Raw genomic sequence first — 15,028 nt, 5'->3', positions numbered from 1 at the left:
CAGTAAATTCTTCTGTGTTGTCACAGTTCAGTGTCATATTATGTCATATCAACAGTTTATATCAGTTTTGTTTTTTTGATTATTAGCATTTCTGGTCTGTTCACTGTGATTTTTCTCTTGATTTTTCATTATTATTTCGGTGACATCTCTCACACTGGTCAGCTCATCACATTTCAGTTCATGACAAACTTGAAAGTTGGAGTCTAAAGGTCTAAAATCTTATGCAGGTTTGAGGTCACAGACCAGGTAGTAAAAGCACATATTGTGTTTGGTGGTTATTAATTATCTAGAACACCATGACAACATGTGAGCTCTTTAAAAGAACTTTGCTTTCTTGAAGGACTGTAAGGTACAAGCTGTAAAGATGTGACATTTGATGAGTGTAGAAACTTTCCTGAACTGTAATGTATTCAGAGACATTCAGAGATCCTGTGTCCCTGAACTCAAACTACTCACAGGATGTAGTCAGTTTACAGTAATACAGTAATCTTTAATTGAATCTGGTCAAAGGAAATTAACTTCACTGGTATACATTTAGTTTATAATAAGCATATTTTAATGATGTATTATTTGAAAAAATAAACTTTTGATTTCATGTATTTCAGCTACATTTTACTCAGAATTATTGCTTCATGTTCATGAGGATCAAGAATTTTTCTTCTTTGCTTTGAGTATGAGCCAGGGCTCTGGCAGGTTGACAATCTAAACCCTTTTATGTCCTTGGCTGCAAACATAAGTTTAGTTAAAACTGCAGATAAAAACTCTGAGAACATTCTGACTTGTGCTACTTGAACTTCTGAAACACCACAGCTTCACCTTCTTTGTCTCATTTTTATGTTCTATTTAGGTTTTGTTTTTTTAAGAGGTCAAAATTTTTTACATTTCCGTTTTTGTGTCTTAAGGAGCACAAAATGAAAACTATCTGAATGACACACACAGCGCCCTCTGATGGACACAAGTGTTATGTGCGTGTTTCAGTTTAACACGTGATCGTGATTCATGAAAATGAAAGTAAATTCCGACACTTTTGAACTGAGCTGAGACGCCATTACAGGGAGTCAGACCTCTGCTGAAAAACACACGTTTGGAGGATTTTAATCAGAAAGTTCAAGAGACACTAATTTGGTGAGTTAAAAATACTTAAAGGTCAAATGGCTGAGAAATTCGGACTTTTTCTAAATTACCTGAGCTGCCATGTGTGTTCAGAGACTTTCAGAGATCCTGTGTCTCTGAGCTGCAACCACAGCTTCTGTTCAAGCTGCCTGCAGAAATTCTGGGAACAAACTAAAAACAAAAATTGTCCCATTTGTAAAAGAAAATCTTCAAAGGATTATCCTATTGTGAACTTTACTCTGAAAGAACTTGCTGATTTGTTTGCTGGAAGAGAGAAATCTGGATCATCTGAGACACAAAAAGGAGAGAAGAAATTAACAGCAGTGTGCAGTAAACACGAGAAGGTGCCTAAACTGTTCTGTGTGGACGAGCAGAGGGCTGTGTGTCCTGTGTGTGAGTTTTCTCTCCACCAGAGTCACAAAGTGGTTCCTGTAGAAGAAGCAGTCAGTGACCTGAAGGAGCAGCTGAAATCTGACTTAAAGTCTCTGCAGGACAAGAGGAACAAATACAAACAAGTGGAGGAAACATACAATGAAATGAGGGAACACGTGAAGAAGCAGCTGTTGTCCACAGAGAGGCAGATCAGAGCAGAGTTCAACAAGCTCCAACATTTCCTGAAAGAGGAAGAGGAGTCCAGACTGGCAGCTCTGAGGGAGGAAGAGGAGCAGAAGGGGAGGACTATCAGCAGAGAGATGAAGATGATTGAGGAGCAGATCTCCTCTCTGTCAGACAGCATCTGTGCTGTTGAAGAAGAGCTGCAGAAACACAGCGTGCCATTCCTCAGCAGTTATAAAGACACTCAGAGCAGAGCCAGAGCCCAGAGCTCAGTGTCAGATCCACAGCTGGTCTCAGGAGCACTGATAGATGTGGCCAAACACCTGGGCAACCTGTCCTTCAGAGTGTGGGAGAAGATGAAGGAGAAGGTCCACTTCAGTCCTGTCATCCTGGACCCAAACACTGCATACCACTGGCTCTATCTGTCTGATGATCTGACCAGTGTGAGATGTGGAGTCACAAGACAGCAGCTTCCTGATAATCCAGAGAGAAACACTTATTCTGCCACTGTTTTTGGCTCTGAGGGTTTCAGCTCAGGGAAACACAGCTGGGAGGTGGAGGTGGGAGACCATCCTGTCTGGCATGTGGGTTTAGTTAAAGAGTCAGCTGACAGGAAGGGAGAATGTTTTGCTTCACCAAAATATGAAATCTGGTCTGTTGTACATCGCAGTGGAAAATACACTAATGGTCTTAGTCGGACTGTGAAAGTGAAGAAGAGTCTCCAGAGGATCAGAGTCCAGCTGGACTATGACAGGGGGGAGGTGTCCTTCTTTGACCCTGAAGACATGACTCACATCTACACTCACAGAGACACTTTCACTGAGAAACTCCTCCCATATTTCAGTATTGGAAACGCAGGAGACGCCAAAACCTCTGATATCAAAATCTGTCAGACAGATCTCACAGTAATGTCATTCTTTGATTCTTTTTAACAGTGTAAGATGTTTTCTTCAGTCAGATATCAGTGTATCTACACTTGATCAATTTGATTAAAAATGTTATTTCTAGTTGTGCTTTTCTTAACTTCAATTCGCTGCAGTCTTTCATAGTTGGAAAGATTTTAGAATCTTCTGATTTTTTTTATAATCACGTTTAAGTTTTGATTTAAAGACTTGACTCTCAGTGGATCAAAATGGATTCTACCTCTGATTCCTATTTCAGAGTTATTCTTCAACTGGTTTCTTTGATTATTGACAATCGCACAATGTTTCTGTGAAGTGAAATAAATCAAATTTGGCGATTCTCTTGTTGTTGTGTCAGCTTTTCAGACACAGTCATTAGTTCAGATTCATTTAACATGGAAACTCACTTTGACTGTGTTTTACATTTAACTGACTCCTTAGAATAAAATATTATTTGCTTCTATTAGTTTGTAAATATTCTTGTTGTGCTGAAGCTGTTTTATTGAAACAATCAACAGATTTGATAAAATCAAGAATTTATTTTAAGCAGCTACATTTTAAATCTTTTTTTCAGACCAACATTCACATTTAACCCCAGACAGAAATCAAATGTAATCATTGATAAACTTTACATTCTCACAGCTAATCTGTATGTTTACAAACTCAGAAAATAGTTTGTATGAACAAAGCTGCAGAGATTTCAGATGAAGGTGCAGCTTTATAATAGTGGTGTTTTATTTGTATATTATATTTACGCACAAGATGGAGACAAAGTTCATATTTTGTTCTCTAGTAAAAATGTTTACACTGTAAACATTTACACTTATCCCATTTTTAAATGTAAATCATTAAATGTTAGAAATGACTTCACTTAACAGATAAACAGAACACTAAGACTGCGCCAAGTTCATCTGTAAATATTTTAAATAAACAAATCAAATGTCTAATCACACTTTCACCTCAGGTCAGTGTCAGTCTGATCAGGTCAAATCCAGAATCCTGCTGCGATAAAGCAAATTGTCTTTTTATGATCCAATCAAACCAATTCTGCAGATGTGGTCGCTCTAGTGTCTGTAAGTTTGAGTCTTGTGTGTCATCTGGAACAACCACACATTCATACGGGAGAGGGCAGTACAGGCCTTGACCAACACCCACAAAGTTCTCCTGCGGGGAAAGAATCTGGCCAAAACTCCACTGGTTAAAATGTCTCTGCTCTCTGGTGTCACTGTAGTGTAGAGGCTTCAGAACTAGAATCCTCTGGTTTAAAGATTTCTTCAACATTAAATAATCCAGTGACAGTTGTCTGTATTTCCACCGCTGCACGCAAACAATAACTGTTAACAATGAATTCAGCAAACTTTATTTTTCAAATTGTAAACAAATACAGTTTAAAACAGCATTTCTGTCACTGCCACAGTGTAACTCACATTAGGACCCCGTCCTCGTTTGGGCTCTGCCTCCAAACTGTTAAAAGTCAATTTACTCTCATGAGCAGGATTTCTCTCTGAGAGCAGGGAGCTGCCTGCCAGAGCGTGAAACTGTCACAGTGCGTGTAAAGGAGACACTGCTCTACAAAAAGGTCATAACCACACAAAGTAGCACCAACACATAACCTAGTGTTTTAACAATTGTCGCTCTGTTGCATCTGTCCAGCCTCCACCCACAAACACTGTTCTGTAACTGATTCGATTCCAATTCAATTCAGTTTTGACTCAGTCAGAAATATAATTATGATCATTTATCAGTATATCCATATTTTTCTATATCTGTATAAGAACAAAGTTGACACGTATGAGACTTTATCAGAGGTTTGTAAGCATCACAGCAGATGCTTTTGTGTCAAAGTACACAAGGATAAAACACAGAAAAATATAAAGGAGATTTTCCTGACCTGGCTTCTTATAACAGATAACTGCCTTAAAAATATTCAGCAGTAGATCAAAAACAGAAGAAAACCATGAATCGAACATTACCTGATGCTGCTGAAGTGAAGCAGAGCAAAGTCACAGAGGTTTTATTAGAGACACAGCTAAGTGCAGAAATGAGGCTTTCTTGTCAGGGGTCATTTTTGAAAAAACAAAAGCACTGAACACAAATGTAGACTGTAGTTTAATAAACAAGCAAATAATGCATGCGGAAAATGGAGATTTTTGATGATAAACCAGTCTTAAAGCACAGAGAGAGAGAGAGAGAGAGAGAGCTTCTTCTTCTTTATATTGTTTATTGGCGGTTGGCAAACAGCAAAATTGTGAATTACCACCACAAACTGTAGAGAGAAAGCTGTGCAGAAAGTGTGATTTTTATCCTGGTGGGAGCAAAACAGCTAAAGTAAGAGGGAAATTCATGACATTTTTTTAAAATGTGAAACGTAGTGTTGATCTTCTTTTGCTGCTGGTTCAGTGAATTTTGGTCGGAGAGTGACAAAACCTGCAGCTGCAGAATCTGTGAGGTGTCGGCTTTCAGCTCCTGACAGCATGTCCACGTACAGATGAAAGATCCACACTTTGTGTTTCAATCTTTTTGCAGATCCATTCACCTGCTGTTATTTCCTGTTTTAGCTGTTTGCTGTTGAAATAGTTTTGTGAGCTTTAAGCTGAGATTCTGGTGTGCCGGGAAAATTACATTTCTTTTAAAAATCAATTCAGGATTTAATGAATCGATGTTGTTTTATTCAAACTAAAATTGATTTGAGTCAGGAAATACATTTTTTTTTTTTTTTTTTATTAAACCCACCTTAAGATCACACACAGAAACACAGAGAGAGTCAGAAGCAGGTAGCTAGGCAGCTGCCCTTTGGTAATGATCCCTGGCAAGTGATTGACCTACTGTGCACAGATCAGCCAATAGACACATACCAATTAACTTTAAATGGGCCAATAGATACAGGCTTTACACTTGAAAGACAAGAGAAACAGAGGAATAACAGTGACACTTGTCGTGGCATATAACAATTATACCTCAGACTGCATGTTTGAGGTATAATTTTAATCTCCAAAAAATGTATGAATTTAATACAAATATGTGGGGATAGAAACAAAGCATCAATCCTATCATGGTAGACTTGATCCCATAGCAATACCAGAGTTGGTATCGATACTATCAATACTTGGATCGATCTGCCCACCTCTACTGATTGAATTGTTCCTCAATAAATAAGATACCAAACACTTCACATTCTTGGTCTCATTTGTATGCTATATTAAGATAAAGTAAAATATGAGAAGTCAAAATGTTTTACTTGTTTTGCTTTTTTGTTTTTGTTTTGAGGGCAACTACTCACACAGAAAATGTATCTGAACGACAGCCTAGCAGCACCATCTGGTGAAGACAAATAACATATTGTAGATATCAAGTGGAGGTGGAAAAAAGGCCGGAGAGAACCCACACGAACATGACAAGTCCACACAGAAAGGCCCAGACCAGGTGGTGGAGACCAACTTGGGGCCTTCTTGCTGTGAGGCAACACTGCTAACCACCACTCCACCGTGCTGCCTCTTGACTAGAGTGAATGAAAATTTTACTAAATTTCTACACTGTTGAACTGAGCTGAGACGTGTTTATTTTGACAGATCTGTGCTGAAAAACACACATTTGGAGAATTTGTTTTGTTTTTTTAATCCATTGATTGTCCAACATTTAGCTTTTTGCCATATCTTTACATCAAAGAAGGTTGTGGTCAGGAACATTTGTTAATACTCACTAAATGCAGACTCTGTATATTTGTAATATTAACAATAACATGATAAGGTGGACTTCACCGGCAATGAAAGCACAGAGAGGACGAGTATTTTGTACTATTAAATGTCCTTTTACTATTGTTTTAATAGTAAAAGTTCATTAAGTGGACACCTGCTTTTTAAGATAAGATAAGATAAGATAACCTTTATTAGTCCCACACGTGGGAAATTTGTTTTGTCACAGCAGGAAGTGGACAGTGCAAAAGTTATGAAGCAAAAATTGGAATAAAATAAAATAAGAATAAATACAGTACCCAACTGTACAGAATAGAATAAAATATACAATAAGATAAAAATAGAATACAAATGCTATATACAACTCAGTAAAGATACAACGATGCCAGAAAGATTATTGCACATTAGTGTTATTGCACATTTGTGGATGTGTGTGTTTGATCAGTTAAAGTCTTTGTTGTGGAGTCTGACAGCAGTGGGGAGGAAAGACCTGCGAAATCTCTCCGTCCCACACCGTGGGTGCCGCAGTCTCCCACTGAAGGAGCTGCTCAGTGCTGTCAGAGTCTCCTGCATGGGGTGGGAGATGTTGTCCAACAGGGATGACAGCTTAGCCACCATTCTCCTGTCACTTACAACCTCCACTGGGTCCAGAGGGCATCCTAGAACAGAGCTGGCCCTTCGGATAAGCCTGTTCAGTCTCTTCCTGTCCCCAGCAGAGATGCTGCCACCCCAGCAGACCACACCATAAAAGATGGCTGAGGCCACCACAGAGTCATAGAAGGTCTTCAGGAGTGGGCCCTCCACTCCAAACGACCTGAGTCTCCGCAGCAGGTACAGCCTGCTCTGCCCTTTCCTGTAGAGGGCGTCTGAGTTATGAGTCCAGTCCAGTTTGTTGTTCAGATGAACACCAAGGTACCTGTAGCTGTCCACAGCCTCAATGTCCATACCTTGGATGTTCAGTGGTTGCAGTGGAGGAGCAGAGTCATCAGAGAACTTCTGCAGGAAGCAATGGGTGGAGTTGTGGGAGAAGTCTGCAGTGTAGATGGTGAAGAGGAACGGAGCCAGAACCGTTCCCTGTGGGGCCCCCGTACTGCAGACGACCCTGTCCGACACACAGCCCTGAGTCCTCACATACTGTGGTCGGTCGGTGAGGTAGTCCAAAATCCAGGTAGTGAGGTGATGGTCCACTCCAGAGTTCTCCAGCTTGTCCTTCAGAACTGAGGGAAGAATAGTGTTGAAGGTGGTCACACACACTCTGTATTGAAACACTGAGGAGTCTGAGGCTATCATGTGGGTAATCTATTTTTGTCATGTATGTCTTTTTATTGTCTTTTAACAAGAGAGTGGAGAGCAGGAGGCAGCAGCTTCAGAGAGGAGGAGACTGCAGCTGAAATTGTGGGAATCACTATAACATCATAGTTTGTGAATGAGCTCTCCAAAACCACTTTCAATCCTGCCTTATGTAAAAGTTCAGGTTTGCTCAATGTATAAAGTGATGTTATTCATTTAGACACAGGTCACTGTTACATTAAGGTTCTTCATGAGTTCATTCACACGTTCTCAAAGTCAAAGTCAGTTTTATTTGTCAATTTCTTCAGATGTACTTGCCATACAAAGGAATTGAAATTACATTTCACACTGTCCCATGCGTAGACATAGACAACAATAAAGTGCAGATGCACACATTTAGGTAACATACAGGATATAACAAGACAGGACCTAACATATAACATATAATAAAGTGTTCCACAGTGTGCCCTGGAAAGTAGTGTGCTAGTCTACTTCACGTAGTCCCAGGTTGTGGTTGGTAAGTGTTTTTGTTTTAATGCAGCATAAGACTGTAGCATCAGTAATAGTAATATAAATAGTGCTAAAAAAATAAATAAATAAATAAATACTAAAAATATATAGCAGCAGGTGTGTGCAATTGTAATGCAGAGGTAGTCGTTTCCAGTCAGGAATGTAGAGAGTATTTCCTTGTTGTGGTGTGTGTGTGTGTGTGTGTGTGTGTGTGTGTGGGGGGGGGGGGGGGGGGGGGGGGGGGTATGGTCCAGTCTGTCTTCCTATACTCCTGCCAGTATAGCCGGGAGGGGAGAGAGTTCAGCAGTCTCACAGCCTGGTGGATGAAGCTGTTGGTGAGCCTGGTAGTGCGGGAGCGGAGACTTCTGTATCTTTTTCCGGAGGGCAGGAGGCTGAACAGACAGTGCGCGGGGTGGGTTGCATCGTTGACAATTGTGATGGCTTTGCGGGTAAGGCGGGTGGTGTAGATGTCTTGCAGGGAGGGGAGTGGTACACCAACTATCCTCTCAGCTGTTCTCACAATGCGCTGTAGAGCTTTTCTGTTATAGTCAGTGCAGCTACCGCCCCACACAGTGATGCAGCTGGAAAGGATGCTTTCAATGGAAAGCATCCTGTGGTCAGGATGGGTGGTGGAGCACTTGCCCGCTTGAGTTTGCGCAGGAAGTAGAGGCGCTGTTGTGCTTTCTTGGCCAGTGATGCTGTGTTGGTGGTCCAGGAGAGGTCCTCACTGATGTGCACCCCCAGGAACTTGGTGCTGCTCACCCTCTCCACCGCAGCGCCGTCGATGGTCAATGGGGGGTGACAGGTGTGGCCTTTCTGGAAGTCGACAATAACCTCCTTGGTCTTGCTAACATTTAGCAGGAGGTTGTTGTCTCTGCACCACGTGGTCAGGAGCTCAACCTCTTTCCTGTAGTGGGTCTCATCGCCCTTGGTGATGAGCCCCACCAGCGTTGTGTCGTCCGCAAACTTCACAAGGTGGTTGGAGCTGTAGGTTGGTGCGCAGTCCTGTGTCAGCAGGGTGAAGAGCAGAGGACTGAGCACACAGCCTTGTGGAGCCCCCGTGCTCAGGGTGATGCTGTTTGAGACCTTGTTGCCCACACGCACCGCTTGAGGCCTCTGGCTGAGGAAATCCAGCAGCCAGTTGCAGAGGGAGGTGCTGAGGCCCAGTCTGTCCAGTTTACAGATGAGTTGTTGTGGTATTATGGTGTTGAATGCTGAGCTGAAGTCTATGAATAGCATTCTCACATATGAGTCTTTCTTGTCCAGGTGAGTTAGGGCTGGGTGAAGGGCAGAGCAGATTGCACCTTCTGTGTATCGTTTTGCTCTCATAAACCCGATTAAGAAATGAGCAACATCATGCATTTCTATTTGCAGAATTTGTCAATACATGAAGTGGTGCATGATGCTTCTGATTTGATGTTGTTAACTTGGCAGCTATATTTTGTAGAGATGGCACGATACCACTTTTTTATGTCCGATACCGATATCATAAATTTGGATATCTGCCGATACCGATATGAATCCAATATAGTGTTTTTCACTCAAAACTGTTTTTTTTTTATTTCTTGCTGCATTTTGTATACGTTCATACTCAAGTTTAAATAAACAAGAACACTAAAGCTATTCTGTTATATATCTATTTAAAAACTACACTGCACCCAAAATATTTCATAGTTCAGCAGTACTGATCAATCTAATAAACTTAAACCTACTCCATCCTTCCTATTCTGGTATTTTAAGAGTACTTAGCAGAAATATTAAGCAACCTAACTAATAGGGTTGCAAACTCCCAGCAAAAAAAATAGGGAATCACCCCACACCCTCCACCTCATGATGCTTAAGCAACGTAATCAACTTTAATTTGATGCAGGGTGAAAAAAATGCACAGAAATAAATTATTTTTCAAGAATAATTAAATAGATTCAACATCTTTCTTTTACAGAATTGCAGAATTCACAGATGGTATCTTCCCAAAGGAAAAAGTACTATAGCTTACTAGGGTATATTAGACTTAACAGTTACTATATACAATAATGGACTTCTATACATTTTACATCAGATTAAAACTTTGGGTGTAAGATTCAGATAATTATTTATTAAAAGCTAGACATTTTAAATGAGAATAAGAAAGAAATGTCTTTGTGCCCCCTTTTCCCTGTTCATGCCCTATCAGCCCCCCTGGCTACACTTTGCTAGATCCGCCCCTGCACAGTTAACAGCCGTCAGCTACGTAGAAAAGGATCCTGGTCTAGAAAGTAATATTAAATAAATTCTAACAACAGCTTATCAAGCTTAAACGTTCTGCTGTTGTTCAGCCGCTGGTTTCCTCTTTCTGGTGCAAAGTGGGCCAAAAACAAAGAAGAGAGACGGACTCGCGACAGAAAAGCCGATCAGCTGATCATTAAGCAGTTTCAAGATTGAAGTAGCAGCAGGAAGAGACAGTCGCTCCATATATCGGTTGTTAAGCTTAACGTGGGAATGCTTTACTAACATTCAGAGATGAACTTACACACTTGCTTTACTTCTCTCTGGGATAACTTCCTCGGAGATGAAATGCTGGTTTGGTAGCGAAGCTCCAAATACACACAGCCGCTCTATCACGTGACGCATACTGTCCGACATGCTACGGTTATGAGCCGAGTTACGCGTGTAGCAAGTTTTGTGAGGTGCTTTCGTGATATTTAATGGATCGGATTACATTTTTTATTTCTCTCTGATATCCGATTCAGCAATTTAGGTCAGACCGATAGCGATAAGTAATATCGGATCGGTCCATCTCTAGAAACAAGTATGAACCCATTCGAACACATATTGATTCACAGATGAGGCGCAAACAGGGATGGAATAAATGTATGATCATATGGCTCCATACTAATGTTTCTGGAAATAAGGGGTTTCCAATAAAATAAAACTTATTAGTGCAACTTAGAGGTGAGGTTTCTGTTTGCCTATTCTGGTGTCACAGAGATCCACTAGCAGACACATTTGAAAAGAATATAAAAATAGGATAAATAAATAAAAACAGTAAGAGCAGGTTAATGATGCAGAGGCCTCAAATAAAAAGCCAAAACAGTAAGTGCGGGTTAGGTACCATAACTGGCTATTTATTAAAAACATTACTAAAACTGTATGAAAAATAGGAAAAACATGAGAAGACATATCTGACAACTGCAGGAAGCCAACCAACCCCACTAAACAAACATGTTAACATATTCTATCGTCAGAAAAAGTGAGTGAACTCCCAGTATGCCAATAGAATCAAAACATTTCAGAGAATAAAACTATGAATCACTAAGTAAAACAATGTATCAGTACAGAAACAATAAAACATTAAAACAACTAATAATAAGTCCAACATTTTTTGGTCACTTCAAACTACATGGGGAACCCAGCACAATCAAAGGAAATGGCTAGAGGCAGTTTTCACCTATTTATTCACTTGTGCTCTGCTTGGCTATTCTTCTGTCTGGAGTGGCTATGCTACAATCTGGCCCATGACTTCTCAGGCATTATGAAACACTGGGAGGGAGTATGACTTGATTTATGCAGGGGACAGTGGATCTGAAGTGGTGATTTTCTGTTTTCCTTTAATAACATTGTCTACCCTGCTAGGCCTTTCCCAGCATGTTGTGAGGTCATTCCAAAATTTCAAAAATTAAAAAAAAAGTCTGAAACTGAGATTTCTCTTTAATGTTCAGAACAAAAAATGTTAATAGTGCTTAATAATTATCTCATCCTGCCAATGGACAGCACAACCTTCATGCACGCTACTTATAATTCACCAAAGACTGACTCCTGATGTACTGCAATAAAACCTGATCATGTGGCCGAAACTGTGAACAGTTTTGTTCCTGCGAAAAACCACAAGATGCAGACAAAGTTGATATTTTCTCAACAGAATCAGAATCAGAATTGCGTTTATTGGCCAAGCATATGCTCAAACACACACAAGGAATTTGGTTCCGGTAGATGGTGTCTCTCAAGCACAGTAATGTAAATCACAATAATATGTAAATGACACAATACACAAAGGTGTGTAAACCAACCATATATATCTAAATCTTATATACAGAAAATATACAGGATTGTAGAAATGAAATGAAATGAATACCACAGAATGTATATAAGGTGCAGTTGCAGTCTAGCAGTGTGAAGCAATGTGAGACTTAGGAGGGAGATGGCGAGGGGAAAGAATATGTTCCTGTGTCGGGTGTTCCTGGTCTGCAGGCTTCTGTACCGTCTGCCAGAGGGCAGCAGGTCAAAAAGTCTGTGTCCAGGGTGTGAGGGGTCTGTGATGATTTTCCCTGCGTGTTTCCTGGTTCTTGAGAGGTGCATGTCCTGGGTGGAGGGCAGGGGGCGCCGATGATCTTTTCAGCTGCCCGTACAGTCCGCTGCAGTCTGCACCTCTCCCGTTTAGTGGCTGCACCATACCAGACTGTGATGGAAGAGCACAGGACAGACTCAATGACTGCAGTGTAGAACTGGATCAGCAGCTCATGTGGAAGACTGTACTTCCCCACTTGTCTCAGGAAGTACAACCTTTGCTGGGTCTTTTTAAGATGTTGGTGTCCCACTTCACCTCCTGGGAGATGGTGGTACCCAGGAACTTGAAAAACAGTACTATAACACAATTTATTTTCACTCTGTGACACTTTTTCATATGTAATATGATTTGCTTCAGTAACATTAGTTCACAAGTAAAACAAAAAAAATCAAGACTAATCTCTGAAAATATTGCAGATACATTCATTAAAACCTTGTACTGTGTCTGAATATGGTAGCGTGGTGGCAAGAAGCAAGAAAGTCCTGAGTTCGAATCCACAAACTGGCTTTCTGTTTGCCTGGGTTTCCACCAACTACTCCCACAGTTAACTGATGATTTCAAATTGCCCGTGGGTGTGAATGTGGGTGAAAATGGTCATCTGTCTCCCTGTGTTGGCCCTGGGGCAGATTAGACTGTCTCGATATGACAGCTGGGATAGGCATTTTGTAACAATGTGTCTGTTTCTGACTTTTGTATCATCTTGATTAAAAAATGACTGCTCTTTTTTTTTTTTTTAGCATTTTACACTTTCTCTTTTGGTTCAGTCTTGATTTGAATTTGATAAAAAAATGTAAAAAGATTTCTTTATTTTCTATGCATGTTGATGTTGTTGTTAAAGTCATGCTGGGAAAGTGTTTCCTGTGGCAGTTGCTGAAAAACAAAAATGTTGTAAAACTGGTTTAGTATCTGTCAGTTTAAATATGCCTCAGCAGACTAAAACAACTCAGATTTCACCTTCTTTCTGTCATTTTTATACTTTATTAAAGTAAAAGCAAATCCTGAGAGCTCAACATATAATTTTCTTCTTTCATTTTCTTTCTGTATGGAAACAAAACTGCCAAGATCTTCTAAGATTGTATTACGACAACACCATCTGCTGGTTGACTTGTTTTTAACAATCATGAATGAAAACATTTCCACACTGTCAAACAGACTTTAAATTCCACTGCAAGGTGTGAGATCTCCTGCTGAAAAATACGACTACGAAAAATAGACAATTCAGCAAGAATTTGGTGAGTAAGAAGGAAGATCAAATGGATGAAAAAGTTCTTGAAAATTACCTGAGCTGCCATGTGTGTTCAGAGACTTTCAGACATCCTGTGTCTCTGAGCTGCAACCACAGCTTCTGTTCAAGCTGCCTGCAGAAATTCTGGGAACAAACTAAAAACAAAAGCTGTCCCATTTGTAAGAGAAAATCTTCAAAGGATCATCCTATTGTCAACTTTGCGCTGAAAGAACTTGCTGATTTGTTTGCTGGAAGAAACAAATCTGGATCATCTGAGACAGAAAGAGGGGAGAAGAAACTAACAGCAGTGTGCAGCAAACATGAGGAAGTGCCTGAACTGTTCTGTGTGGACGAGCAGAGAGTTGTGTGTACAGTGTGTCAGTTTTCTCACTACCAGAGTCACAAAGTGGTTCCTGTAGAAGAAGCAGTCAGTGACCTGAAGGAGCAGCTGAAATCTGACTTAAAGTCTCTGCAGGACAAGAGGAACAAATACAAACAAGTGGAGGAAACATACAATGAAATGATTCAACACTCCAAGAAGCAGCTGTTGTCCACAGAGAGGCAGATCAGAGCAGAGTTCAACAAGCTCCAGCAGTTCCTGAACGAGGAAGAGGAGTCCAAACTGGCAGCTCTGAGGGAGGAAGAGGAGCAGAAGGGGAGGACTATCACCAGAGAGATGAAGATGATTGAGGAGCAGATCTCCTCTCTGTCAGACAGCATCTGTGCTGTTGAAGAAGAGCTGCAGAAACACAGCGTGCCATTCCTCAGCAGTTATAAAGACACTCAGAGCAGAGCCAGAGCCCAGAGCTCAGTGTCAGATCCACAGCTGGTCTCAGGAGCACTGATAGATGTGGCCAAACACCTGGGCAACCTGTCCTTCAGAGTGTGGGAGAAGATGAAGGAGAAGGTCCACTTCAGTCCTGTCATTCTGGACCCAAACACTGCAAACACCTATCTCTATCTGTCTGATGATCTGACCAGTGTGAGACGTGGAGACACAAAGCAGCAGCTTCCTCATAATCCAGAAAGAAACACTAAGTATGCCTGTATCTTTGGCTCTGAGGGCTTCAGTTCAGGGAAACACATCTGGGAGGTGGAGGTGGGAGACCATCCTGAGTGGGTTGTGGGTTTAGTTAAAGAGTCAGTTGACAGAAAGGGAGAGTGTTTTGCTTTACCAAAATATGGAATCTGGTGTTTAGTTTATCACAGTGAAAAATATACTAATTGTGTTGGTCAGACTGTGACAGTGAAGAAGAGTCTCCAGAGGATCAGAGTCCAGCTGGACTATGACACGGGGGAGGTGTCCTTCTTTGACCCTGAAGACATGACTCACATCTACACTCACAGAGACGCTTTCACTGAGAAACTCTTCCCATATTTCAGTATTGGAAAGGCAGGAAATGCAAAAACATTTTGA

The 15,028-nt window shown here is 40.8% G+C and overlaps 2 protein-coding genes across 2 annotated transcripts; both read left to right on the top strand.

The window, feature by feature from the left end:
• Positions 1 to 1,059: 1,059 nt before the first annotated feature.
• LOC134639139 (E3 ubiquitin-protein ligase TRIM35-like) lies at positions 1,060 to 2,696 on the top strand. The gene has a single exon (XM_063490214.1). It carries the CDS (start codon positions 1,152 to 1,154, stop codon positions 2,598 to 2,600), a length of 1,449 nt encoding a protein of 482 aa, XP_063346284.1. The 5' UTR covers positions 1,060 to 1,151; the 3' UTR covers positions 2,601 to 2,696.
• A 10,943-nt stretch (positions 2,697 to 13,639) lies between these two features.
• LOC135933690 (E3 ubiquitin-protein ligase TRIM35-like) lies at positions 13,640 to 15,028 on the top strand. Its single transcript, XM_065471815.1, has 2 exons — positions 13,640 to 14,710; positions 14,849 to 15,028. The coding sequence occupies exons 1-2, from the start codon at positions 13,640 to 13,642 to the stop codon at positions 15,026 to 15,028; spliced, it is 1,251 nt and encodes a 416-aa protein (XP_065327887.1).

Source organism: Pelmatolapia mariae, linkage group LG12 (genome assembly GCF_036321145.2).
Source record: "Pelmatolapia mariae isolate MD_Pm_ZW linkage group LG12, Pm_UMD_F_2, whole genome shotgun sequence".
Taxonomy (NCBI): Eukaryota; Metazoa; Chordata; class Actinopteri; order Cichliformes; family Cichlidae; genus Pelmatolapia; species Pelmatolapia mariae.
This window is presented reverse-complemented; position numbering and strand designations above follow the sequence as displayed.